This window comes from Podarcis liolepis (genome assembly GCF_965112155.1).
Source record: "Podarcis liolepis genome assembly, chromosome: 5".
NCBI lineage: Eukaryota > Metazoa > Chordata > Lepidosauria > Squamata > Lacertidae > Podarcis > Podarcis liolepis.
This window is the reverse complement of record NC_139556.1, coordinates 98998646-99025024: the sequence shown is the minus strand read 5'-3', so window position 1 is coordinate 99025024 and position 26379 is coordinate 98998646. Positions and strand designations below refer to the sequence as shown.

General features: G+C 49.0%; 1 protein-coding gene across 1 annotated transcript; it reads left to right on the top strand.

Annotated features, from left to right (window-relative positions):
- Positions 1-493: 493 nt before the first annotated feature.
- LOC310707258 (alkaline phosphatase-like) lies at positions 494-26379 on the top strand. Its single transcript, XM_083504250.1, has 11 exons — positions 494-965; positions 5167-5283; positions 10124-10239; positions 12186-12360; positions 14108-14280; positions 15596-15721; positions 16228-16297; positions 19979-20113; positions 21112-21303; positions 23643-23759; positions 25860-26379. The coding sequence occupies exons 1-11, from the start codon at positions 893-895 to the stop codon at positions 26159-26161; spliced, it is 1596 nt and encodes a 531-aa protein (XP_083360376.1). The 5' UTR covers positions 494-892; the 3' UTR covers positions 26162-26379.

Genomic DNA, 26379 nt, shown 5'->3' with positions numbered 1-26379 from the left:
CAAATACAACTCCCATGAGCTCCGGCCAGCATAGCTCTGCTAGATGGTGCTGGTGGGAATCGTAGTCTGAAGCATCTGGCATTTCACCAAACTACATTCCGCCCTGTACTTTGGACTTGTTTGGATTCACCTTGACTTGTAAACTCCAATGTATTTGTATGTGTTTTTCAAATTCCATTGCTTGACATGCTCAGACACCGTTTTCCATTGCCCTTCTGGTTTTAAGCGAGTAAATGCAACATTGGGCAGGAAGGGAACGTGCATCCTGGGCAATTTCCAATCGTCAGCAGACCAGACCAGACCAGATCTGCCCAGTTCTATGGAAGGAAGCAGGACTCGGTTTTTCCATGCGTGTTGACTTCCCAAAGTGTCCTTGCCACTCAGTTCAGCGGAAGCAGCTAAGGAGGCAGGCATGAGCTTTGCAGTGACCTCTGGGGCAGCCTTTGTGTCCTAGAGGACCCTAACCGCCTGACTCTCCACTGGCCGGGCCCACAGGAAGAAGACTCCCTATCTCTTCGCAGAAACCTGCAAGTGGCTGTGTGGTCTCCTCAACAGGGCAATAGCCTTTGGTTTCCTTCCGGAGCTGGTGTTCAGAAGAGGTGTCCGGGAGGAGCCTTGGAGCCTACAGATAGGGCTGGCCGATTCAGCAGAAAAATGCTCTCTCCACTGCAGACTTGAAAGGCTGTGATGAAACTGTGTTGTGGGCAGATACCGGTACTTCTCTTGGGACAGGGGATGGGACGTCATCTTCATTTCCTTTCCCACCCCTCCCAGCCTTTTGGCCCCGTGCCCCCCTGGGTCCAAAGGTGAGAGGAGGAGCATAAAAACCCCAGAGCCTCAGAAGCTGCGGTCTTTCATCAGGCACTCTTTCCATCCTTGGCTTGGCTGCAGGATGAAGCCCCTGGCTACCCTGAGGATCCAGGCTTTCTTCTGCTTCTGTGCCTGCCTCTCTGCCACATCCTTAGGTGAGAAACTAAGCTATCTGTTGTTGTTTCACAGCTTGGGAGAGGGTCTTCTGGACCCAAATCGGCCACCAGCCCAAGTTTCTGGAAAAGAGGGTTGTTGTTTGTTGTTGTTTTTTGAGAGAGAGAGAGAGAGAGAGAATACAGGAAGCTGCCTTATACAATTTCAGACCTGTAGGTCCCTCTAGATCAGTGTTGTCGGCACTGGCTGGCAGCAGCAAGCCAGGATTTCAGCCAGGGAGTCTTTTCTGACCCTAACTGGAGAAGCCAGGGATTGAACCTGCGACCTTCTACATGCAAGACAGACACTCTGCCACTGTGTTACGGCCCTCCTCTGCTTCACTTGGAGATAAACTTCATCTAAGTCAGTGGGTGCTTGATCTGACGAGAGCAGAGAGTCTTCTGTAGACATTCAAAGCCCAACCATGGAAAGGGCTGTTCTGTAATGTAAGCATTCAAGCTGGCTTTGTTTTCTGCACAGCGGCGATGCTCTGGCTGGGACGGAGGGGAGTGTGCCATGTTCTGGGGAGCTGCATGCCTGCTTTTAGGGATCCTGACTTCTAACTCACCAAGCAAAGGAACCAGCTTCTGCTTTCAATAACAGCCCAAGGAAATGACCCCTCTGGGCTTGTGCAGAGTGTTTCCCCAGGAACTGACTTCTCTTAAAAAATGAAGCAAGCTTAAGGAGTCCTAGCTGGTTTTCTACAGTTTGTCCTGTTGCATTTGAATGTCTGAGGACTTGATGTTGTTTTTAATAGTGCTTAAAATAGTGATTTGCTGTTTGTACGCTTGGAAGGATTTGGGTCCTGCTCCCCAGGTAGCTGTTAGGGCAGGTCAGCCACTGGAAGAGCAGGATACCTTATGGGACGGGCCTTTGGCCTGATCCAGCTGCAAGGCCATCTATCATTCTTAAGGAAAGGTAGTGATGCTGCTTACGAGAAGAACGGGAGCACAGGTCCAAATTCAGAGGTACGACTTGATCTACGCGGTTTCTTAGTTTGCAGAAAGTCTGTGTCCCGCTTTGCTCTGTTGCCAACCTTTGCTAAGCAGGGAGGGTGAGGGCAGGCAAGTATTTTGAGCAGTCTTCAAAACGGAGGAAAGTTGTGTTAGTCCAAATCATAAAGCAAGAATGTAAAACCCAGGCCATATAATCATCATCATCATAAAATGGGCTGAGATCAGCAGGTGAACTCACAAGGTTCTCCCCACTCTGGGTTTTACTTTTGCAGAATTTGTGCTGTTTCTTTCGCAGAGAAGTTGCATCAATGCACAGAGCGTGTCCTGGAAACAAATTGCCCACTTCCTTCCACTTGGTATCTTATGCTCTGGTCTGGTCTTGCTTAAAGAGGATGTTGGGCAAGATTTGCAAGGCATTGCTGCTGCAGCTGAGAGCAGAGGCTACTTACTGTTGTCACTCTCCCTGCACCTCTGCTGAGATGGTTCCTGTGTTATCTTCTGCAAATATCCACAAGAGGGTTGTGGAACAAACTGGGCCAAACGAGACTGTGCAGGAAATCAGTCAGTTGCTTCCAACACAATGCAAAGTTGCAAAGAACAGCTGACCCTCAAGAAAGGAAGTGTGTGGTGAGGGAACCAGCAGTCTGAGAGGACAACCCTGGTTGAGCCTCTTGCGCTTTGACCGGGGCTCAGTTTGGGGGAAGCAAAATGTCATGGATGTGCGATGAGTGGGTTCCTTATGTCCTTATGCACGCTGATCTGCTTCAGGTTCCGGGGACGTTGGCACAAACAAGGCCACCCCAAAGTTGGTAGGTGGAAGTCAGAGGCAAAGAACTGGAGTTTGGGGGGCACCTGGCTGCATAGAAAAGGGATTGCGGGCAAGCAGAGCTTCCCTTGTTCATTCATGCTCCCCCCTTTGTTGTTGTTTAGTCGTGTCCGACTCTTCGTGACCCCCTGGACCAGAGCACGCCAGGCACTCCTGTCTTCCACTGCCTCCCGCAGTTTGGTCAAACTCATGCTGGTAGCTTCGAGAACACTGTCCAACCATCTCGTCTTCTGTCGTCCCCTTCTCCTTGTGCCCTCCATCTTTCCCAACATCAGGGTCTTTTCCAGGGAGTCTTCTCTTCTCATGAGGTGGCCAAAGTATAGGAGCCTCAGCTTCAGGATCTGTCCTTCCAGTGAGCACTCAGGGCTGATTTCCTTCAGAATGGAGAGGTTTGATCTTCTTGCAGTCCATGGGACTCTCAAGAGTCTCCTGCTCCACCATAGTTTGGCTGAGTGTTCCATGCCAGCTGCACCAGGAAGGTGGGCAGAGAAGCAGGACTTCCTAAGGGATCATAGTGTGGGATCTGAAATCTGGTGTGTGTGTGTGTGTGTGTGTGTGTGTGTGTGTGTGTAGGAAAAGAAAGGGAAGGAATATGATTCTCTCTGTCCCCGCCCCCGAACTTTCTTTATAGATGATGAAGTTTTAATAACTGTCGTTTTAATTATTGGGTATTCAACATGGTTTTATTGCATTTTAGGCTGCTATCTGTCCTTCGGTGAGGGAGAATGGGACAGAAATTGTCATGAAAAATAAATAAGTTATGCCCACACTCCCCTCCCCTGGATGAATGAGTCTGTGCATATCAGGCAATTTTTATAAGCAACAAATGAGGATGCTCTGCCTATTTGATTCCTTTGCCAATCGCACAGCTCTGCTAAGCGAAGAGGCTCAGTCATTTAAAAGGCAAACCCCTGATCAATGGGTGATTAATGAGCATGCAAGGGTTGTGAATGGGCAGGGTCTGTTTTGCTAGGGACCAGGCGGTTGATGCCTGTGACCTTTGCTCCTTGTGAGGTCAGGTCCCAACTGGATCTGTTGATCCCATGCAGCCTTGCTGATAAGAATTCCCTGGGACGGGCAATTCACAAGCCCCCTGCCTCCAAACACAGGAAGCAAAGGCTGATGCGGCAATTTTAGAATCTCATTTCCTAAGGCTTCACAAGAACATCAGGTCACAAAGATGGTGGTAGCCTTCCTTCCTTCTGAGTTCCGGGCATCTGGTGGTAGACTGCCAACATCTGTGGAAGGTCGCTATCATACTCTAGCCACCACTAGCTCACCGCTGTCCCAAGACTGAGTGAGGAATGTCAATTGGGGTGCTCTGGTCTTTGAAGAGGCCATTTCCTTTGGGGAAATTGCCTCAGGGGGCTTATCATGTCCTTGGCAAATGAGCTGCTCCTTCCCAAATGTATACACAGCTCCGAGCTTCAAAGTGGGGAGAGCAGCAGCAGCAGACTTTTGCAATCTTTTGTAATGTGACGCCCAGGGCGAGGCCAAAATTTGGTGCCCTCAAAGGAATCTTCTCAATTATGGATCTTCTCAGTTTTGTGCCTCCTGGGCTTCGCACTCTGGTGGTGGCATTGCCCTCGCCACCCTAAACCCAGTGCTGGGGGAGAGGCATATCCTTGGTGTCAAGGTGCCAAGGAGATAAGGCTCATGGAGGGTTGAGTTGAAGTGTGGGATTTGGGAAGCAAAAACATGTGGGCAGGAGCTGGAGAGGAATAGAGACATTTCTGAAAGAGTCTTCCCTAAGAGCCCTTGCGCTTCTTCAAGTCCACTTTCAGCTTCAAAATTTCTTAAGAAATAAAATAAATAATAATAATAATAATAATAATAATAATAATAATAATAATAATAATAATAATTTATTTAGACCCCACCCATCTGGCTGAGTTTCCCCAGCCACTCTGGGCAGCTCCCAATCGAGTGTTAATACAGCATTCAAAATTAAAAACTTCCCTAAACAGGGCTGCCTTCAGATGTCTTTTAAAGATAAGATAGCTGCTTATTTCCTTCACATCTGGTGGGAGGGCATTCCACAGGGTAGGTGCCACCACCGAGAAGGCCCTCTGCCTCGTTCCCTGTAACCTTGGTTTCACAATGAGGGAACTGCCAGAAGGCCCTCAGAGCTGGACCTCAGTGTCCGGGCTGAACAATGGGGGTGGAGACGCCCCTTCAGATTCCACAGTTGAATGCCTTAGGCCAGGCCTGAGGAACCTGTGCCCAGATGTGAGGGGATCTATCTCAGCCAGAATGGCCAATGGCCAGGGGTGGTGGCAGCTGGAGTCCAAGAATATTTGGAGAGCCACAACGTGCTTCACCCCTGTGTTAGGCAGAAGCTGAGTTTTCACTCAGACCAGCCAATCCAAAAAACACAAAGGCATACAGAGCAGTAACTTTCTCCTCCCCTGGTTCTTCTAGAAGAGGAAAAGGACCCAGAATATTGGAACATGAAAGCCAAGCAGACCCTGGAATCAGCACTCAAGTTGACACCCATGAACCACCGAGCAAAGAACGTCATTCTCTTCCTAGGAGACGGTGAGTTTGCACATGGGTGTACAAGGCTGCGCACCCAGAGTGGGTCTGGGGGCAGATTTATAGGTGCACACAACTATGGGGCCTGGGTGGGTCTCCAAATCTGTGAAGCGAAAGCCAGTACAGTTAGAGTTATGGACTAAGACCCAGGAGAGCAGGGTTCCAATCCCCGCTCGGCCATGAAGCTCCCTGAGTGATCTTTGCCGAATCTCTGCCTCTCCCCTGAGCCGACCTCACAAGGCTGCTGGGAGGATAAAAGGGGGGAAAGTGTGAATGCCACATTGAGCTCCTCAGAGGTGGGAGAGAAATGCAATACAAAGGCCAAATGCAAACATTTGAATTTTGGATCTTTTCCCACTCCATATCTACACATTGCCACCAGAACCAGGCATGCTAATTTGGGTAGCAGCAGACCACTCTAACCATCCTGACCCAATGAAAGCAGACCTAACCAGGAAACGTGCACATCCTTTTTTTGTCCATCTTAGGCCAGTCCCACTGCCATATCTGGGACTTGCTTTTGAATAGACCTACCCAGGATTCCTTCCAGTAGCACCTTAGAGACCAACTAAGTTTGTTATTGGTATGAGCTTTCGTGTGCATGCACACTTCTTCAGATACACTTCAAAGTGTTGGTGCTGACCTTTAAAGCCCTAAACGGCCTCAGTCCAGTATACCTGAAGGAGCGTCACCACCTCCATCATTCTGCCCAGACACTGAGGTCCAGCGCCGAGGGCCTTCCGGCAGTTCCCTCCCTGCGAGAAGTGAGGTTACAGGGAACCAGGCAAAAGGCCTTCTCGGTAGTGGCACCCGCCCTGTGGAACACCCTCCCACCAGATATCAAAGAGAAAAATAACTACCAAACTTTTAGAAGACATCTGAAGGCAGCCCTGTTTAGGGAAGCTTTTAATGTTTAATAAAACATGAGTCTGACCAAACTGCGGGAGGCAGTGGAAGACAGAAGTGCCTGGCGTGCTCTGGTCCATGGAGTCACGAAGAGTCGGACACGACTAAACAACAACAATTTTAGTGTTTTGTTGGAAGCCGCTCAGAGTGGCTGGGGAAACCCAGCCAGATGGGCGGGGTATAAATAATAATTTTTTTTTATTATTATTATTATTATTATTATTATTATTATTATTATTATTATTACACTTCTTCAGATACACATATTCTTCGGGTATGAGCTTTCGTGTGCATGCACAGTTCTGTGTATCTGAAGAAGTGTGCATGCACACAAAAGCTCATACCAATAACAAACTTAGTTGGTCTCTAAGGTGCTACTGGAAGGATTTTTTTTTATTTTGTTTCGACTACGGCAGACCAACACAGCTGCCTACCTGTAACTATTCCTTTCTTTGATCGCAAGGTGCAGAGAGGGCTCTGGCCCTTTCGTTGTGTAGAAGGAAGCATTTCAAAAGGTGCAACTTTGCGGGACAAGTTACAACAGCTGCTAAAAATCCCCCCTTTCACACAACTGTTAAGTTTGCAGGAGCCACATTCTAGTTTGCATCTGCCTACCAGAAACCCTCCAACATTTCTCTGATGAAAATAGGGATGTCCTATTCCATTAATAATAATTTTACTATTTATACCCCGTCCATTTGACTAGTTGCTCCAACCTCTGGGCAGCTTCCAACATATATAAAAACATAACAGAACATTAAAAATTAAAAAAAAAACCAAAAACCCTTCCCTGAACAGGACTGCCTTCAGATGGTTTGGGGGGTCAAATATCCTCCAATATTTATCCGATGACAATAGGGAAAAGCAGGATACTCTAGGATCAAACCAGAAACCAGGACAGCTTCTGTAAATCTGGGACTGTCCCTGGAAAATAGGACACTTGGAGGGTCTGCTGCCATCCCAATTTCTTTCTCTCTCTCTCTCTCTCTCTCTCTCTCTCTCTCTCTCTCTCACACACACACACACACACACACACACACACAATTCTACTGTATATTCTTCAAAGTTGTTTATCTGTTTGCTGTGCCCCTGGACACTTCTTTAGCTGTTGTAACCAAGCTTTGTGCAACGCTCCCTGAGTTCAAGAAGCAAGTTTCCATCTCTGTTTGGACACAATTGGACCCCGCTTGAGTCAAAAAGGTGCACCAAACCTTTTGCTCAGCATTTGCCTTTGCATGCAGATGATGCCCAGGTAGCATCTCCAGGTGGAGTTCGGAGAGACTCCCTGCCCGAAATCTTGGAGAGCTGCTGCCAGCCAGTGCAGACAATACTGAGCTAGATGGAGCAGGGGTCTGACTGGGTATAAGGCAGCCTCTTGTGTCCCTGTGATTCAAGACCCTGGCCCAGTGCTTGAGTTCCAAAGGGAGCATTTCCCTGGTCTCTGCTTCCTCTGGCTCAGCACTCCCAGCGAAGGTCTACCAGGCAGCAGTCCAGCCCTCTCTTCCTCCTCTCTAAGGTGAGGCCCAGCCTCCCTCCTGCCACTCTCCAGCTCCCCTTCATGAAGCTGATTTACACCCTTTGGCCGCTGCCTCTGGCGCTGTCAGAGAGCCGTCTCCGCATAACTCAACCCAGAGTTTGCGCAAAGTGGATTTTGGCAGGCGGAGGAGCAGCCGCAGACCTCGCCAAGACCCACTCATCATCATCCATGCAGGTGGGAGGCTCTTTGGGTCACTGCAGGCCATTGACTGCCAGGTCGTTCTGCCCTCTGGCAGCTTATCTTAGGGACTGGTGGCGAGATGGGGGAGACTCCTGGATCGGAGGAGGGAGGCGAGGAGAGCCAAGCGCTGCGGAGACCCAAAGCTCCCAGTGGCTCATGCGCTTCTGTGCAGAAGCAAAAGGCTGTGCAGAGGGCACTGTTTCCTGCACATTTCTTGTAGGGAAGCATATAACCCCCAACTTCTTCTGCATGCCTCCAGGTTATCTGAGGCCATCACAGGAGCATCCCAAGAGGAGGCCGGCCCCTCCAGAACTTCTTTTCCAGGGACAGTCCTGGATTTACAGAAGCCGTCCTGGTTTCTCTTTTGATCCCGGAATGTCCCGCTTTCCCTTAGGACGTCCCTTTTCTTATCGGAGTTATGCAACCCCTGAGCCAAGGAGATAAGTAACTATGCAACCTTTAGAAGACATAGGAAGACAGCCGTGTTTAGGGAAGCTTTTTAATGTGTAATGTTTTATAAGGTTTTTATATATGTTAGAACCCACCCAGAGTGGTTGGGGCAACACAGTCAGATGGGGAGGGGCACAAATACTATTATTATTGTTATTATTATACAGGACATCCCTATTTTCATCAGAGAGATATTGAAGGGTATTCCCCTCTACCCACGTTGGGGCTGGTGGGTAGAGAATGAGACATTTATTGAGCTGTTTAAAAATAAAATAAAAAAATAAAGTACAGATTTCAATGTCCAGCGGTTTGACAAAACTCTCAGCGACAAAAAGACACGTAGTGGATTTTCTTCAATTAAATGCACCAGACGCGATGTTTTAAGACAGTTTTTACTTGCTGGAAAAGCACAAAAGTGGAATCCACGGCCCTATAAGTTGCACAGGCTTATTTTAGAGGTGTTTCCTTGTCTTAGCTCTGCACGTACAGTAGAAATTAATCCCTGCAATAAGGAAAAGGTAGCTAAGCAGCAGTGTTATCAGAAGAGCAAAAGTAATATCACAGACACGGGCTTTGAGGAAGAGGAGCGAGGCCATCTGTCAGTGTCAGCAAATTCCTTCACACGTCTTGCCAGACATCTTGACTCTTACGACATCCTTGCAGCCAGGAGTCTCTTCACACTTACGTTTACTGCTCTGTGAGCTATCTTTCAATGTATTCAATCTGTAGGTTTATATGTCACAGCTGCCGATGGTGACCCTTAGTATTTCACAAAGTGATTCAAGGATTTCACATGTATTCTTGTAACCCTTAACACCAACCCTGTAATGTGGGCCAGGATTATCCCATTGACCCCCACATTTCTGCGATTGAGGTTGCTTGCCTAAAGTCACCTAGTGGGTTCATATCACAGGTGAGATCTGGGAAAGGAAACTGCTGATCCTTAGCTCAGCCTCTTAGTGGCGATGCTTTTATTTAAAAATAAATAAGAAACTGAGTCTGGCTCTCAATCCATTTACCCTTGCATTTAACACAGTGCCTGGTTCTGCTAAAACCGATTCATTTTAATGCTTGGCACTCACTGCTACAAACCACATCAAAGTTACAAAAATCATAGAACTGTAGAGTTGGAAGGGACCCCGAGGGTCATCTAGTCCAACCCCCTGCAATGCAGAAATCTCAGCTAAAGCGTCCCTGACAGATGGCCACCCGACCTCTGCTTAAAAACCTCCAAGGGAGTCCACCTCCTTCTGAAGGAGATAGTAAATAATGGACCAGCTAAGCAAGACCATGGTCTTGCTTAATGCAATAGTGTTTATTTATACCATCAGGGCTGCAAGCTTTAATTAGTAGATTAATCAACTTAAGTTGCAGTTGATTAACTGGCGGAGGCTAGTGTCATTAAGGAGGGTGAAAGTTAATCATGTGCTTCTTTCTCTTCAGAGTTATTTAACACTTGCGTGTGCTTCTGTAATATGAAAGGGGGAAATATGAAATATGTCCCTTTCTTTCCGGCAAGGACAAAGGCCACATTCGCTCCATACATTTAAAGCACCGTAGTACCATTTCTGCACCCTTAGCAAACTATAGCTCCCAGGATCCTTTGGGAGAAACCACGACTGCTTAAACGGGTACCAAAATAGTAGGAAGTAGGCCCTGTGGAAGAATGTGCCTCCTGTTGATCTCTCCAAAGGCAGGCGCTGAACCTGCTCCATCCGTTTGTTTAGCCCCTTGACAACTCTTCTAATGACCCTCCTTCTGCCCTTTCAGGCATGGGGGTGCCCACCATCACAGCCGCGCGAATCTACAAGGGCCAGCTGGCCGGAGGCTCCGGGGAAGAGAGCGTGCTGGCGATGGAGAGATTCCCCTACGTCGCCTTGTCCAAGGTGGGAGCCTGTGCCAAGGAAGAGAGTGCCGCTGCACGCTGCTGTGTTCGCCCTCAGCCAGTTCAGGGATAGGAAGTTCCCAAGGAGGGCCCAGCCTGGCTATTTTCCAAGGCCTCCCTCCCATCAAGCCTTTACCTGGGATTTTCTCCCAGGTAAGTGTGCCTAGGAATTGCAGCCTTAACTCACATAATCATAGGGCTGCCGAGTTGGAAGGGGCCCCATGGGTCATCTAGCCCAGCCCTCTGCAATGCAGGAATCTCAGCCAAAGCATCCCTGACAGATGCCCATCCAGCCTCTGCTTAAAAGCCTCCAAGGAAGGAGAGTCCACCTCCTTCCAAGGTCACACCTGGAGTGTGGCCACACCCTGACCACACCTGGAGTCCTGTGTCCAGTTCTGGGCTCCACAATTTAAAGAGGATGTTGACAAGCTGGAAGGTGTGCAGAGGAGGGTGGCCAAGATGGTCAGGAAACCAAGCCTGATGAGGAACGGTTGAGGCAGCTGGGTATGTTTAGCCTGGAAAAGAGCAGACTGGGAGGAGATATGATAGTCATCTTCAAATATCTAAGGAGCTGTCACATGAAAGAAGGAAGGAGCTTGTTTTCTCCTGCTCTACAAGGTAGGACTCGAATCCATGGCTTCAAGTTATAAGAGAGGAGATTTTGCCTAAACATCAGGAATAACCTTCTGACAGTAATACAGTGGTACCTACGGTTACATACGCTTCAGGTTACATACGCTTCAGGTTACAGACTCCGCTAACCCAGAAATAGTGAGCCAACAATGTGACGCGGCAGCTAAAAAAGCCAATGCAATTCTGGGCTGCATCAATAGTATAGCATCTAGATCAAGGGAAGTAATAGTGCCACTGTATTCTGCTCAGGTCAGACCTCACCTGGAGTACTGTGTCCAGTTCTGGGCACCACAGTTCAAGAAGGACACTGACAAACTGGAACGTGTCCAGAGGAGGGCAACCAAAATGGTCAAAGGCCTGGAAACGATGCCTTATGAGGAACGGCTAAGGGAGCTGGGCATGTTTAGCCTGGAGAGGAGGAGGTTAAGGGGTGATATGATAGCCATGTTCAAATATATAAAAGGATGTCACATAGAGGAGGGAGAAAGGTTGTTTTCTGCTGCTCCAGAGAAGCGGACACGGAGCAATGGATCCAAACTACAAGAAAGAAGATTCCACCTAAACATTAGGAAGAACTTCCTGACAGTAAGAGCTGTTTGACAGTGGAATTTGCTGCCAAGGAGTGTGGTGGAGTCTCCTACTTTGAAGGTCTTTAAGCAGAGGCTTGACAACCATATGTCAGGAGTGCTCTGATGGTGTTTCCTGCTTGGCAGGGGGTTGGACTCGATGGCCCTTGTGGTCTCTTCCAACTCTAGGATTCTATGATTCTAGTGCTTCAGGTTAAGTACTTTGCTTCAGTATGAGAAAAGAAATTGTGCTCCGGCGGTGCGGCAGCAGCGGGAGGCCCCATTAGCTAAAGTAGGTTAAGAACAGTTTCAGGTTAAGTACAGACCTCCGGAACGAATTAAGTACTTAGCCCGAGGTACCACTGTAACTGTTCTACATTGGAAGAGACTCCCACAAGAGCTGGTGGGTTTTCCTTCCTTGGCATTTTTAAAGCAGAGGTTGGATGGCCATCTGTCATGTCCAATCTAGTTGAGATTCCTGCAGGGGGTTGGACTATGATTCTATGATTCTATGATCCAATGAACAGTCATGGAGCATCCTGGGAATTGTAGTTTGTTAAGGGTGCTGGCCTAATGGAGCTGCCATTCCCAGCATCCTTAACAAAGAAATATCCTCCCGGACAGCTGCTAAACATCCCTTTCCTGTAACATATCTCAGGATGAGCTCCTGGCCCCTTGCTACACGGCCGCCTGCCAGTCTTCTGCCAGGCCTCCCTGAATCGCAGCATCTCTCCATTTCTATCGGCAGACGTACAATGTGGACCGGCAGGTGCCTGACAGCGCTGGAACCGCCACTGCCTACCTGTGCGGGGTGAAGGCCAATGCTAAAACCCTGGGCCTGAGTGCTCGTGCCACCTTGGGCCAATGCAACACCACCTTTGGCAACGAAGTCCACTCTGTGCTACATCGGGCAACATTGTCAGGTAGGAGCTGAGGGAAAGAGGGAGACATTGTGGGTCGGATGGGGGGGGGGCATTGACAAAGATCAGCCTTTCTCCAGGACTGGAAGCTCCTTCTCCATGTAGTAGCAATTATTATTATTATTATTATTATTATTATTATTATTATTATTATTATTATTATTCCCTGCCCATCTGGGGTAAAATAAAAGCCACTCTGGGTGGCTCCCAACAGAATATTCAAAACACCATAAAACATGGGGGAGAGAAACTTGATTTGATTTCCCAAATACAGGAACCGAAAAGCAACTGCCCGCTAAAATCTGCATTTCTCTGAATTTTGCAATGTAGCTCTTCACGCAAAAAAGCGTGTATATTATTGGAAAGCAGGCATAAACTCCTCCCCGGTGGAGTGCTAGTCCAACCCACTGCTAATTTAGCTTTCCCATTTCCACGCCTTTCCCAATGACCCTCCTATGAAGGAGACAGATGACAAGTGTCTCTTTTAAAGGCATGTTGGGTCACATGGCAGGACTACTCCCTGCCACTTTAAACCCCTCAAAGGTTATCTCTCCTCGGTGTCTGACTGTCAGGAGTGCATGTAGGAGCCAGGCCATGTGACCAGTAGGGCTTTGCAGGGCTGGGACCTTCCTAAGTTTGTTCTCTAGAGGCGAGGTGCAGCTGCACAGGTGAGGCCAATTGGTAACTCACAGCACCTGGTGGCAAGAGCCGGGAAGGGATATAAGGTCAGCATTTCCCTTTGGCTCTTTGCCACAGCAACACATTTCCTGCCTTGCTGCGTTTGGCTCCTTGACCCCTTGCTTCCTGACCCTCGGACCCTTGGCTTCTTGACTCCTGGCTCTCTGACCCCCAGACTCTTGGCTCCCTGACTCCTGACTCCTGTTCCTGCTCCCACCCCACCATCTTGCCCTGGTCCTGATGTCCCCAGCCGGCAGTGGCGTAGCATGGGGGGTGCAGGGGGGGCCGGCCGCACCGGGCGCAACATCTGGGGGGCGCGCGCTCGCACTTGCAGCTCTCTGCCCCTACCTGGCTCACTCACTCTCTCTCACTGCAGTGGTGGCTGTGCGAATCCGATCCGAGCCGCTGGGTCGCCGCCCACTGTGGAGGGGGTGGGTGCCAGGCGTGCGGTGCGGAGAGAGAGCGAGGGACTATCTGGGGGAGGGACAGTGCAGCAGCCGCCCAGCGCAGCGCTGAGCGCGGGAGAGAACCACACCAGACCAGACCAGGCAGCAGCAAGAAGAAGCTGGCAGCGGCGGCAGGTTAGGGGTTAGGGGGCGCAAATTACTTGCCTTGCCCCGGGTGCTGACAACCCACGCTACGCCACTGCCAGCTGGGCCTTTGATCGCCCGTGAACCGGACCGTGACACTGACCCAGTGCATACTGGCATGCCAATGGATACATTGCTCTTTCCAAAATGGCAGTTTAGAAGTGTAAAATTGTAGAGTTGGAAGGAACCTGTAGAGTCATCTAGTCCAACCCCCTGCAGTGCAGGAATCTCAGCTACGGCATCCATGACAGAAGGCCATCTGACCTCTGCAGATCAACCTCCAAGGAAGGAGAGTCCACCACCTCCCGAGGGAGACGGCTCTGCTGTTGAGGTGGGGTGAAGCAACCGCCTCAGGCGGCTAAAGCACAAGAGATGGGGGCCCAACCGGCAGCAGTGGGAATGGTGGGGAGGGTGGAGGGGGAGTCCCATTCCTATCCCCCTCTTTCTAATCCTGCCTCCCACATGCCCTCTCCTCCTCACAGGGAAGTCTGTGGGGATCGTGACCACCACCCGTGTGCAGCATGCCTCTCCGGCTGCCGCCTATGCCCACTCGGCCAGCCGCGAGTGGTACGGCGACGTCAACATGTCGAAGGAGGCCGCCAGCCAAGGCTGCAAGGACATCGCCTACCAGCTGGTGCACAACACAGACATCAACGTGAGTGGCTGCGCAAGGCGGGGCGGGGAGACCCATTCAGGGGCCTGGCCGGAGGAAGAATAGAATCATAGAATTGTAGAGCTGGAAGGGACCCTAAGGGTTCATATAATAATAATAATAATAATAATAATAATAATAATAATAATAATAATAATAATATATATATATATATATAGAGAGAGAGAGAGAGAGAGAGAGAGAGAGAGAGAGAGACAGAGTTGTTTAGTTGTTTAGTCGTTTAGTCGTGTCCGCCTCTTCGTGACCCCCTGGACCAGAGCACGCCAGGCACTTCTGTCTTCCACTGCCTCCCGCAGTTTGGTCAGACTCATGTTTGTAGCTTCGAGAACACTGTCCAACCATCTCCTCCTCTGTCGTCCTCCTCTCCTTGTGCCCTCAATCTTTCCCAGGGTCTTTTCCAGGGAGTCTTCTCTTCTCATGAGGTGGCCAAAGTCTTGGAGCCTCAGCTTCAGGGTCTGATTTCAGGGCTCAGCACTCAGGGCTGATTTCCTTCAGAATGGATAGGTTTGATCTTCTTGCAGCCCATGGGACTCTCAAGAGTCTCCTCCGGCACCATAATTCAAAAGCATCAAAATGTCTGCTTTATATACATTATTTACACAGTGGGCCCCACATGATTGGCTAATTCCGGGATTCTCCTGTAGGCCAATCAGGTTGCGGATTCACTTCTACCTGGAGCTGGATTGGGTGGCTCCTGTGGACCAATCAGACTGCTGCATTCTGGATCCTATTGTTCTGGGACCAGTCGGACTGCTGCATTTTGGATCCTATTCAACTCAGTACATAATGAACAATAATTTATTATTTGTACCAAGCCCATCTGGCTGGGTTTCCCCAGTCACTCTGGGCGGCTTCCCACAAAGATTTAAAATACATCAAAATGTCACACATTAAAAACATCCCTGAACAGGGCTGCCTTCTAAATGCCAGGTAGTTGTTTATCTCTTTGACATTTGATGGGAGGGCGTTCCACAGGGTGGGTGCCACTACCGAGAAGACCCTTCTCCAACCCCCTGCAATGCGCGATGAAAATTCTGAAGAAAAATAACTCTGTGACTATGAAATGCAGTAGAGGTATGAGGTGGTCAGAACCCTCCGAACTTGAAGCATGGGAAGATAATTTGGCAGAATATTTGGATTATTTGATATGTATATGTATAATTTGGAATATTTAATGTGATTTGATTGGATTGTTAAAATGGAAAATTTAATAAAAATGAATTTTTTGGGGGGGAAATAACTCTGGCGAGGTGGTGATGCTCTCTGAACAGTGACGGTGCCTTATTCACATTGGCAGGTGATTCTCGGAGGAGGGCGGAAATTCATGCTGCCTAGGAACATGAGTGACCCAGAGCATCCGAAACAGAATGGGACCAGGAAGGATGGTCTGAACCTCATTGAAATGTGGTTGAGCAACAGAATGGTAATGGGAATTGGGGAAGGGCTGGGAGTCCAGCGGGATGGAGTGGGGGGCAGAGGGAGGGGAGAAAACCCTGGTTGTGTCTTAGAGAAAACATTCTCTCCTCCTCTACTCGAACTCTTTCCATTTCAAGCCTGTAACCCAGAACTACTGGCTGCTTTCTTCTTCCTCCCTCCCAATCTCGTTTTCCTTTTGTGCTGTTCCTTTTAGATTTTAAGCCTGAAGGCAGAATCTGTCTTATTGCTGATCTTTGTAAGCCACTCTGGGAGCCTTTGTTGGGTTGAAGAATAGGGCAAACATGCTTTAAATGGTAATCATAACAATGGAAATATATCCATTTATTGTACCTGTTTAATGCAGCCTCCCCCGCCCTCTAGATGTTCTGGACTGCAGCTCATATCAGTGGGAGTTGTAATTCAAGACATTAAGAGGGCACCTGGTGCGGGAAGGCTGGTGTAATGAATATGCTGTTGATTCCTGGCATTTATGAACCCCATATTTGTTTCTAGGGAGCTCAGTATGTCTGGAATAAAACAGGCCTGGCCTCCGTCAATGAAAACACTACCAACCATCTTATGGGTAAGAGTACTAGGGGGGTTTCCTGTTTCTCTCCTACTGGTCAGAGGAAGGGGACAAACTTTTCCTGATTCCTGACACCCTGCAAGGGAATGTGAACTGTGCAGGGAGAGATTGTGTTTGGACACAGATAAACAGCAGACAAAATAAGCCACTAAGGTAGAATCTAGACACATATAAAAAAACGCTGGGAAAATGCTTTTTTAAAAAACGTTTTTAAAAATATATTGAAATTGCCGTTAGCTCACCATTGCCATCTAGTGTCACATTTGTATAATGCACATGAAACACACTTAAAATGTTATATTTGCAGCTGCATAGCTGAGTCCTCATTGAGTGTACTCTGCCTTTATTCAGCATTTTATGCCTGCTTGACCCTTAAGAACATTACTTTTCAAATGTTTTTAATATCTGATGTTTTATTATGTTTTTATATGTGCTGGAAGCCGCCCAGAGTGGCTGGGGAATCCCAGCCAGATGGGCAGGGTATATAGTCGTACCTTGTTTTGTGACTGGGATCCGTTCCAGAGCCCTGGCCGCTAACCGAAACGGGCGCAGCACAAAGTGCCACATCTGCGCACACGCACGGAGCGGTTTGTGCTTCTGCACATACACGAAGTGCGATTTAGCGCTTCTGCGCACGCGTGAGCGGCAAACCTGGAAGTAACTCGTTCTGGTACTTCCGGGTTTGCCATGGACGTTCGCCAGAATGGACACTAGACAAGGCAGACATTCACGGAGGTATTACTGTAAATGATAATATCATTATTATCATTATTATTACTTTAGGGTTTCACACCCCCAAAGTTATTTGGAAGAAAGAAAAGGTGAGTCATAGGAGAAATGATAGATAAAACTTTGCATGGTATGGAGAAAGTGAGGGTGGGTGGGTGGAACTTTTATCCCTTTCCCATAATATGGGGACTCTTGGACAATGGAGCTGAATGTTGGAATTAATAATACTAATAATTATAATAATAATAACAACAACAACAACTTGTATCCTGCCCATCTGACTGTGCTCCCCCAGCCACTCTGAGCAGCTTCCAGCACATATAAAAACATAACAGAACATTAAACATTAAAAACCCTAGACAGGGCTGCCTTCTGTATAGTTCTTTATCTCCTTAACAACTGATAGGAGCGCGTTCTACAGGGCGGGCACCACCACCGAGAAGGCCTGGTTCCATGTAACCTCACTTCTCACAGCGAGTAAATCGCCAGAAGGCCCTCGGAGCTGGACCTCAGTCCACAACCCAAAGGGCTTGTCCACACTCCCACTTGTCCTGTGCCAAGAAAGCAGAGGTCCAAGCAATACAGTGTTTCCCCTGGCCATTTTTCTCTGGAAATCCCGCTCTTTAGCACTAAATCAAAACAAACACCAATCTGGAGAAAACCAAATTGGCATTTGCTACGATTCAGCGGTAAACAGCAGATTTCCCTGGGGGGAAATGGTGGGACAAGCTGAATCTTGACTGAGCCCATAGTTGACCTATGGAACTCCCTGCCACAATATGCAGTGATGGCCGCTAACTCAGCTGGTTTCAAAAGCGGATTAGTCAGATTTATGCAGTGTAAGGCTATCAATGACTACTAGCCACAAGGGAAATGTCCAAGTCCAATGTTGGAGGCAGAATCTGCCTGAATGTCAGGAGCTGGGAATCGCAAGGGTGGAGAGAACTGCTGTTTGTGCTCAGGTTCTGCCTGAAGGCTTCCCAAAGGCGTCCTTTCATTAATTTCCCACTCAATCAACATTAAACTGAAATTTCCTGGAGGCAGGGAATCATCTCTCTCTCTCTCTCTCTGCACTTGTTACTCTGCCTAATAAATGTCTCTCTGCAGCCGCCATCCCCATTAACGCCCACTCTCTAAAAAGAACAAAAAACCGCAGAGCAATTTTTCCAACCTAATTCATGGGCAGTAGTAGCCAGGGGTGAGGAGAAGCCATGGACCATATCAAAGGGGCTGCCCCATCCCTAATGTAAAATAATAGCAATAGTGTTATTATTAATATTATTATTAATAATAATAACAATAATAACAATAATAATATTGTTATTATTAAATTTGCATACTACTCTCCATCTGAAAATCCCAGAGTGAAGGAGCCCAGGAAAGGAGTGCCAGCTTGGTCCCACGACGGTGGGTGCCCAGGGCCGTGGGGGCCATGCAGAGTGCATGGCCCCAAAATTTGTGGGTGCTCGGCCCTTTCATGGGGAATTTTGTGGGTGCTCAGGCAACCAGGGCCCCAGGGAGTTGGCACCTATGGCCTAGGTTGACAAATGCACCATATATATATTTTCTTAAAACGGTGAGCAACAATCACCTTCTCACAGCCCATGCTTGAAGGGTTTCCAGGAACATTGTCTTTCACCCATCAAAATGCCTGGGTAAACAGGAATGTTTTCAGATTCCTCCCAAGACTCGATCATGAGAGAGACAGGTGCTCTTCACCCAGGGAAGGAATTGCACAAACGGGGAGCCACCACCGAAAAGGCCCCGCCGGGATCAAATGCCAACTGGGCCCACGCCCCAATCTGAATAGCCAATGATAATGAAAACATACCGTAAATTTCGCTCCAAAACACGCACTTTTTTGCTCCGAGAAAGTAAGGGAAAATGCCTGTGCGTGTTAAGGAGCGAATGCACGGATCAGAGCCATGGCTGCCGTCAGTCAGGCAAAGCGGGAGCCACTTACACGCTCTACGAGGCTCTCACTTTGCTTTCTTTAAAGCGACCTGGAGCCAGGAAGGAGGGAGGGAAGGAGAGCCATAGCAGCAAAGCCGGCAGCAGCCGCTTACACGGGAGGGAGAGACGCTTGCAAAGGTCTGCGCGCTCTCTAAACAGAGCAATGAGGCTGCAGAGAGACGGCAGGAAAGATAAAATTTAAGCAACCAGCAGCAAAATAAAACCAACCTCTAGCTCTGAGCCACGCAGTGAAAACCAGGAAGTAAAAAAAAAAAGGCTGGGGAGGGCATGAGGGAGAGGGGAAAACTTCGCAAATCCCCCGCGTCTCAGCTGATCGGCTGGGATGGAGCAGCTTGTTTTCAGGCAGGATAGATTTGAGGATTGTCTGGGTCCTAGTGCCCCTACCGCTTTTTTGTGCTCCATTCTATTGCTGCTGCTGGTGGCTGCTTACCATTCAGGCTGCAAGGAGGAGCACTTTTACACAGCTAATGGCAAATCCCCTGCAATCCCAAGTCCTCCTCACTTGCTCAAATCTATTCCGCCTCAAAACAAGGAGCGGAAGGAAAAGGCTGCAAACTGTTAAATGGAAAAAAAAACCCAGGCACAGGGCACATACCTTAAGTATACCTTTAAAGCAACAGTGCTCTTTCCCTCCCTCCTCCCCGCGGAAAAGCTCCTTGTCCCTTGAGTTCTTTTCCTTCCCTCCCCACTTAAAATGTGGTTACAAAGCACGGATCCACATGGATCCTCAGGATTTTTGCATTGGGCTACCCCAAACTCGCTGTCAGATCACATGTCTGTGGCCACAGCATGAACCATAAAAATCATACATCCACTGTTTCATTTAGAATATTTTTTCCTCGTTTTCCTCCTCTAAAAACTACATGCGTGTTATGGTCAGATGCGTGTTATAGAGCGAAAAATACGGTAATCTTCCCTCGTCTCTGTCAGGCTCCTGCCACAGCGACACTCACTTTCTCTGATCCAATCCGCTAGGTCTCTTTGAGCCGCACGACATGGCGTACGAGCTGGACCGAGACAACAACACGGACCCCTCCATTGTGGAGATGACGGAGAAGGCCATACGGATCCTGCGCAGGAACCCCAACGGCTTCTTCCTCTTTGTGGAAGATGAGTATCCTCGTTCTCCGTCTTGAAAGGGGCAGCAGAGACCCCCGGGAGATGATATGGCGACCACTGTGCTCTGGGAGGGAACCGGCACTGGCTCCCGTCTGAACCCAGGAGGGACTGGCAGGCCTCGCGTTGGCTAGGGCAGTGAACCTGCGCAACTCTGGCTTGCAGCTTGAGGCTGACGTGACTGGGTGGTTCTCTGAACAAACAAAATGGTTCCCTCCGCTCAGAAAACGAGCACCTCAGGCAGGTTATGCTAGAGACAGGAGCTGCCAATCTGTGGGCACGTTTTTTGAATTTTGAGAGAGTGCTCGGGCAGGCAGTCACAAAATGGTTGTCATGGAGGGCCTGTGGAATAGTACAAAGTGGCAGCTGTGAGGCAGGGCAGAACTCAAGATGGTCGCCATGCAGAGCATGTGGTAGAACACAAGATGGCCGCCATATAGAGCAGGTGGCATAGAACAAGATGGCCGCCATGTGTCAGAACACAAGATGGCAGCCATACAGAACAGAGCATGTGGCAGAACACAAAACTAGAGAGACAACCAGCCTGGCCACCTTATGCTTACTATGGGATGTCAGATATTTCCTGCTGGTCCTGACATACAGAGTTCACACCCTGCTGCTCCTGCTGCCTAATAGCAACAGGGAACATTGTTTGATACCAGGAAATATACCACACCGCTCTCATTCCACTTCGTAGGTTACCTGCACATTTTACCTCATAACTTTCTTTCTGGGAGAGCTAGAGGCTCACTTTTTGAAAATGAACGCTCAGAGACCGGGTCACCTGCTCTGGGTGGGGCAGCACCGGAAGCCTTGACGGGTGCCCGGGTGCCCATGAGCGCTGGCTTGGCGACACCTGGGCTCGAACCTTTCTCCCTCACACCCTACTTTTCATGTTTGGGGGAATGTTTGGTCATGAGCTTGAAACAGTGTGGTTGGTGTCTCTTGCGGGCTAGAAAAAGGTCTTGATATGTTGCCTTTTTCTCCTTTACGAGGCAGGATTGACCATGGGCATCACAAGGGCAGAGCCAAGCTGGCCCTGAGCGAGACTGTGATGATGGACCGAGCCGTGGAGAGAGCCGTGGAGCTGACTGACGCCTCAGAGACTCTCATGGTGGTCACAGCTGACCACTCGCACGTCTTCACCTTAGGCGGCAACACACCACGGGGCAACAACATCTTTGGTGAGAATAAGTTCCCAGGCTCTTTGAAGAGCAAGATTTTGCTCCCTATCTCAGAGGCAAGGGGCAATGCAGAGAAGCTTTCCCACCTCTTCTGGAAGTCTTAGTCTCAAAATACTCTGAGCCACCAGGCTGAGAAGTCATAGAATTCATAGAATTCAACGGATTGAAGTTGAATCCTGACAAGACAGAAGTACTGTTCTTGGGGAACAGGGGGTGGGCTGGTGTGTGATCCTGAATGGGGTAACCGTACCCCCGAAGGACCAGGTGTGCAGCCTGGGAGTCATTTTGGACTTACAGCTGTCCATGGAGTTGCAGGTCAATTCTGTGTCCAGGGCAGCTGTCTACCAGCTCCATCTGGTACGCAGGATGAGACCCTCCCTGCCCGCATACTGTCTCTCCAGAGTGGTGCATGCTCTGATTATCTCCCGCTTGGACTACTGCAATGCGCTCTAAGTGGGGCTACCTTTGAAGGTGACTCAGAAACTGCAATTAATCCAGAATGCGGCAGCTAGACTGGTGACTGGGATCAGCCACCGTGACCGTATAACACCGGTCCTGAAAGACCTACATTGGCTCCCAGTACATTTCTGACCACAATTCAAAGTGTTGCTGCTGACCTTTAAAGCCCTAAATGGCCTCGGTCCTGTATACCTGAAGGAGCGTCTCCACCCGCATTGTTCTGCCTGGACACTGAGGTCCTGCTCCGAGGGCCTTCTGGCGGTTCCCTCCCTGCGAGAAGTGAGGTTACAGGGAACCAGGCAGAGGGCTTTCTCGGTGGTGGCGCCCACCCTGTGGAACGCCCTCTTAGCAGATGTCAAGGCAGATGTCAAAGGCAATAAACAACTATTTTACTTTTAAAATAAACAACTGAAGGTGGCCCTGTTTAGGGAAGTTTTTAATGTTTGATGTTTTATTGTGTTTTTAATATTCAGTTGGAAGCTGCCCAGAGTGGCTGGGGAAACCCAGCCAGATGGGTGGGGTATAAATAATAAATTATTATTAATTATTATAGAATCGTACAACTGTAGAGTTGAAAGGGATCCCACGGTCATCTAGTCCAACCCCCTGCAATGCAAGAATTCTCGTTGGTGCAAACCGCACTAGGAATCGCATCGCTTCTGAGAAACAGAACTGCCCTTTTTAAAACTTGAAAGCAAATTTCTAGCCCATATGGTTTCCCAGGAGGGGGGGGAAATCCCAGAAGGGCACAGTTTCTGTTAAACCTTTTCAGCTAATGACTTGTGTAAGGGATTGGATTTTAGCACACAGATAAGAACGTAAGGAAGGAGGCGAAAGGCCCCTCTAGCACAATTCCCAGGGTAGTCTGAGAATCATAGAAAGTGTGGGGTCCCCAATGGTCATCTAGTCCAACCCCCTGCAATGCAGGAATCTCAACTAAAGTTTCCGTGACAGATGGCCATCCAACCTCCAAGGAAGGAGAGTCTGCCACCTGCTATGGCAGTCTGTTCCATAGTTAAATGGCTTTTAGTGTTAAAAAATTCTTCCTGGTGTTTAATCAGAATCTCCCTTCTCTAGAGCAGGAGAAAGCAATAAACCCCTCTTCACAGGGAACTTGGGAAATTGTAGCTCTATGAGGGGGAGTAGGGGTATCCTAACAACTGTTAGCACCCTTAATGAACTACAGGTCCCAGAATTCCATGGGGGAAGCCACCATGGCTGTTTAATGCGGTTCAAATCCTCACAACGGGGTGAGCTCCCATTGCTCGGTCCCTGCTCCTGCCAACCTAGCAGTTCAAAAGCACATCAAAGTGCAAGTAGATAAATAGGTACCACTCTGGCGGGAAGGTAAACGGCGTTTCCGTGCGCTGCTCTGGTTCGCCAGAAACGGCTTAGTCATGCTGGCCACATGACCCGGAAGATGTCTGCGGACAAACGCCGGCTCCCTCGGCCAGTAAAGCGAGATGAGCGCCACAACCCCAGAGTCAACCACAACTGGACCTAATGGTCAGGGGTCCCTTTACTTTTCCCTCAGATCTGGAAGCCTCTCCTTCTGAGGAAGGAGAGTTGAGTAAGATTAGCTAAACCAGGACATTTGCATTTTAAAAAAATAAAAAATGGTGAGGGACAAACAGATAAATCAGGTGCCCTCCAGGTCTTTTGGATTACAACTCACATTAACCCAGCACCATACAGCTGTTGGTAATTGTAGTTCAAAACATCTGGAGGGCACCTGGTTTGGGGTGGGGGCTGAAATAAATGCACATTTATTTATCCGGCCAGCCTGAGACCCTCCTCCCATTGATTCCACTCTGCTGTAAGTGTGTCTGACTCTGGTCAGGTCAGAGCCAGCCCTGAGCATCGTCTGTGTTTCTCCACAGGCCTGGCACCCAAGCAAGCGAAAGACAAGCGGGCATTCACCAGTATCCTCTATGGGAACGGACCTGGGTACAAGCTCAGGAATGGCAGCCGCCCAGATGTCAGCTCCGAGGCTATCGGTATGCAGAGCTTTTGGATGCGGAGCTCAGCAGAACCACCTCTGCTTATGGACTGAGGGGCTGCAAAAAGAGGGGGCGGCCTGGGAAGGGGGGTGCCGATGAAAGCAGGGGTGTGCAAGGCGGGTGTGCAAGGATAGGAAGGGTGGTAGTGTCATAGCAGGGCAGAAGCTGAAAAAGGTTTGTAGAAGTTAAGCCGTGTGGGACGGGGAAGATGCAACTGATTAACATGGGGGCGGTCTGTGTGCGAGGGGAGATGCGACAAAGGAGGGGGGAGAAGAGAAAACAAGTGCAGAATGGGAGAAGCTGGGACTCCTTCTTGACTGGGAAGACAAGAAAAGGGTATGGTAGCAAGCTGAAAATGCAGGTGAAAGCAGATTCCGCTCGCCAGTATATACAGAGAAAACATGGATCCCACTCCTGACACCAGTGTTACAGAGGTTGCACGCCACCCCCAATCTCTGCTGAGCAGTGCACAAGATTCCAGGGGATTCCAGGTGTCTACCTGTGGTCGTGTTTCCATTGGGAATTCAGGCACGTCAGAGACTGTAGTGTTTTAAGATATATGGTTTATTTTACACCTATATACACCTGGAGGGGGTGTGGAACATTATACCACAAGAGTGTCTCTCATTGCCCCTCTCATAGCTTCAGCAAGCTTGGGTCCAAAGCAGCAGTCAGTCAAGGCTCCCGGTCTCTCCGTTCAGACTCTTCCAGCCATGAAGTTCTGCTCACGTCCTTTTCTTTTTTTGTTCCCATAAACTCCTTTAGATTTCAAAAGGACACATTTTCCTGTGACAGAACCGGTGTGGGTGGGGGGGACAGTTCTTTGGCCCGTAATGCCTCAGTAACTGGCTCGCCATTGTTCCTTAATGGCTCTGCACTTCGCTAGCCCGGTCAGGCTGGTTTGCAGAAGCTAGTCCTGGGTTTCCCAAACTTAGCCCTCTAGCTGTTTTTGGACTACAATGCCCATCATCCCTAGTTAGCAGGACCAGTGTTATATCTGCATTTGCCAACACCATTTCTTGCATTGGCTGATTGTGGATTCAGACATGGATCATTCTATCGCACCTTCCCTCACACCCTGGGCCTAGGAGCCCTTCCCTCTGAGGACGGACCCACAGCCTGAGTTTCTGCATGCAGCCATCCCTGCCCCACGGTGCTTTGCCCAGTGGCAGATTGTTCTCCAAGTTCCTTTGTCCTAGAGAGGCCATCATTGCTTACTGTTTTGAATTCCATTTGCGCTCTTATTTTCCTTAGCGGGTCATTCAAAGAAAGCTTTTGATAGGGTAGGGGATGAGCTTATGCAACCCAGGGGCTGGTGGCCCACAGAAATGTGGGTGCCACTACAGTGGCGTAGCGTGGGGGTGTTGGAGGGCCGTTGCCCTGTGTGCATTTTCCGGGGGGGGGGGTGTGTGCAACGAGGCGCCCCCACTATAGCTCCCTCATCGAGGGAAGCCGCAGCCGGGCTGGCCTTCGGGGTTGGGGCAGGGACATGCCAGGTGCTCAGATGAATGAGCTCCATCAGCCCTGACCCCACGAAGTGTTGCGGCCAAGGGAGCTTGTTTCTCCTTTGGTGCATGGGGGTGCTGCGGTGGGCTCCTTCACCCTCCATGCCCCACTCCCGATAAGCCCCATCTCAGTGCCCCCTGGGCGCCATGGGCTCACACAGTGCCACCAAGGCACTGTCCAAAAGTCTATTTTTTATAATATTTTATTAGGTTTTGACAGTAGAAAAGTTTAGAAAACACAAAAGGCAAATGCAAAACAAATACAAAATACAAAAACACAAAAATACAAAATACAAAAATACAAACATTAAACACAAAAAGAAGAAAAAACACATATAGAAGAAAAACAAAATTTCTCTCTTTCTTAATCTCTCCACTTTAAATTGACTTATTTTCCTGACTTCCTCACGTCTCCCATTATTGTATCCCTTTTAAATTTAGTTCAGCAAATTCCTGATCTATTAGTTTATCTATTATTAGTCCCCTTATACTTTTTACCTTGTTGCTAGAGCCCCTTCAATTCATTTCAATGTCATCAACATTCAGCACTGTCCAAAAGTCTAGACTGACCTCTTGCCTCTCGCCCATCCAGAGGACAAGGACTACCGGCAGCAGGCAGCTGTGCCCCTGGACACCGAGACCCACGGCGGAGAGGACGTGGCCATCATGGCACAGGGACCCATGGCCCATCTCTTCCACGGCATCCAAGAGCAGAACTACATTGCCCATGTCCTGGCCTATGCAGGCTGCATCAAGCCATATGACAGGCACCCCGACTGCCCTGAGCAGGTCCGGACTGAAGGTTTTGGATCACCTGGCCTGGGTGTCTTACATCGCCCCTCCTCGCTACCCCTCCTTGCACTCTGGGCCTGCCTTTTCTTGCTGATGATGTGACACTGAAAGACACACACACACTACTGGAAAGCTCGTCTTCAAAATACCTCTCTGGGCATCACCTGGGAGGTTGCTAGTGTCCCCGGACATTCCCAAAGGGACATCAGTCTTGTTCATTCATTTGTTTGGCTTCATTGCATACAACTGTATATTAATGGATGGTGATGCTCTCCTTAGCCTCAGCTTTCAAAGAATAAAGCATGATGTTGTTTTCTTTA

What these genes read in the sequence shown, in the direction of transcription:
- LOC310707258 (XM_083504250.1), top strand. Translation starts at nt 893, where the DNA reads ATGAAGCCCCTGGCTACCCTGAGGATCCAGGCTTTCTTCTGCTTCTGT. An exon ending in CCTCTCTGCCACATCCTTAG is followed by an intron (nt 966 to 5,166) that starts GTGAGAAACTAA and finishes TGGTTCTTCTAG; the next exon opens with AAGAGGAAAAGGACCCAGAA. An exon ending in TGTCAGCTCCGAGGCTATCG is followed by an intron (nt 23,760 to 25,859) that starts GTATGCAGAGCT and finishes TCGCCCATCCAG; the next exon opens with AGGACAAGGACTACCGGCAG.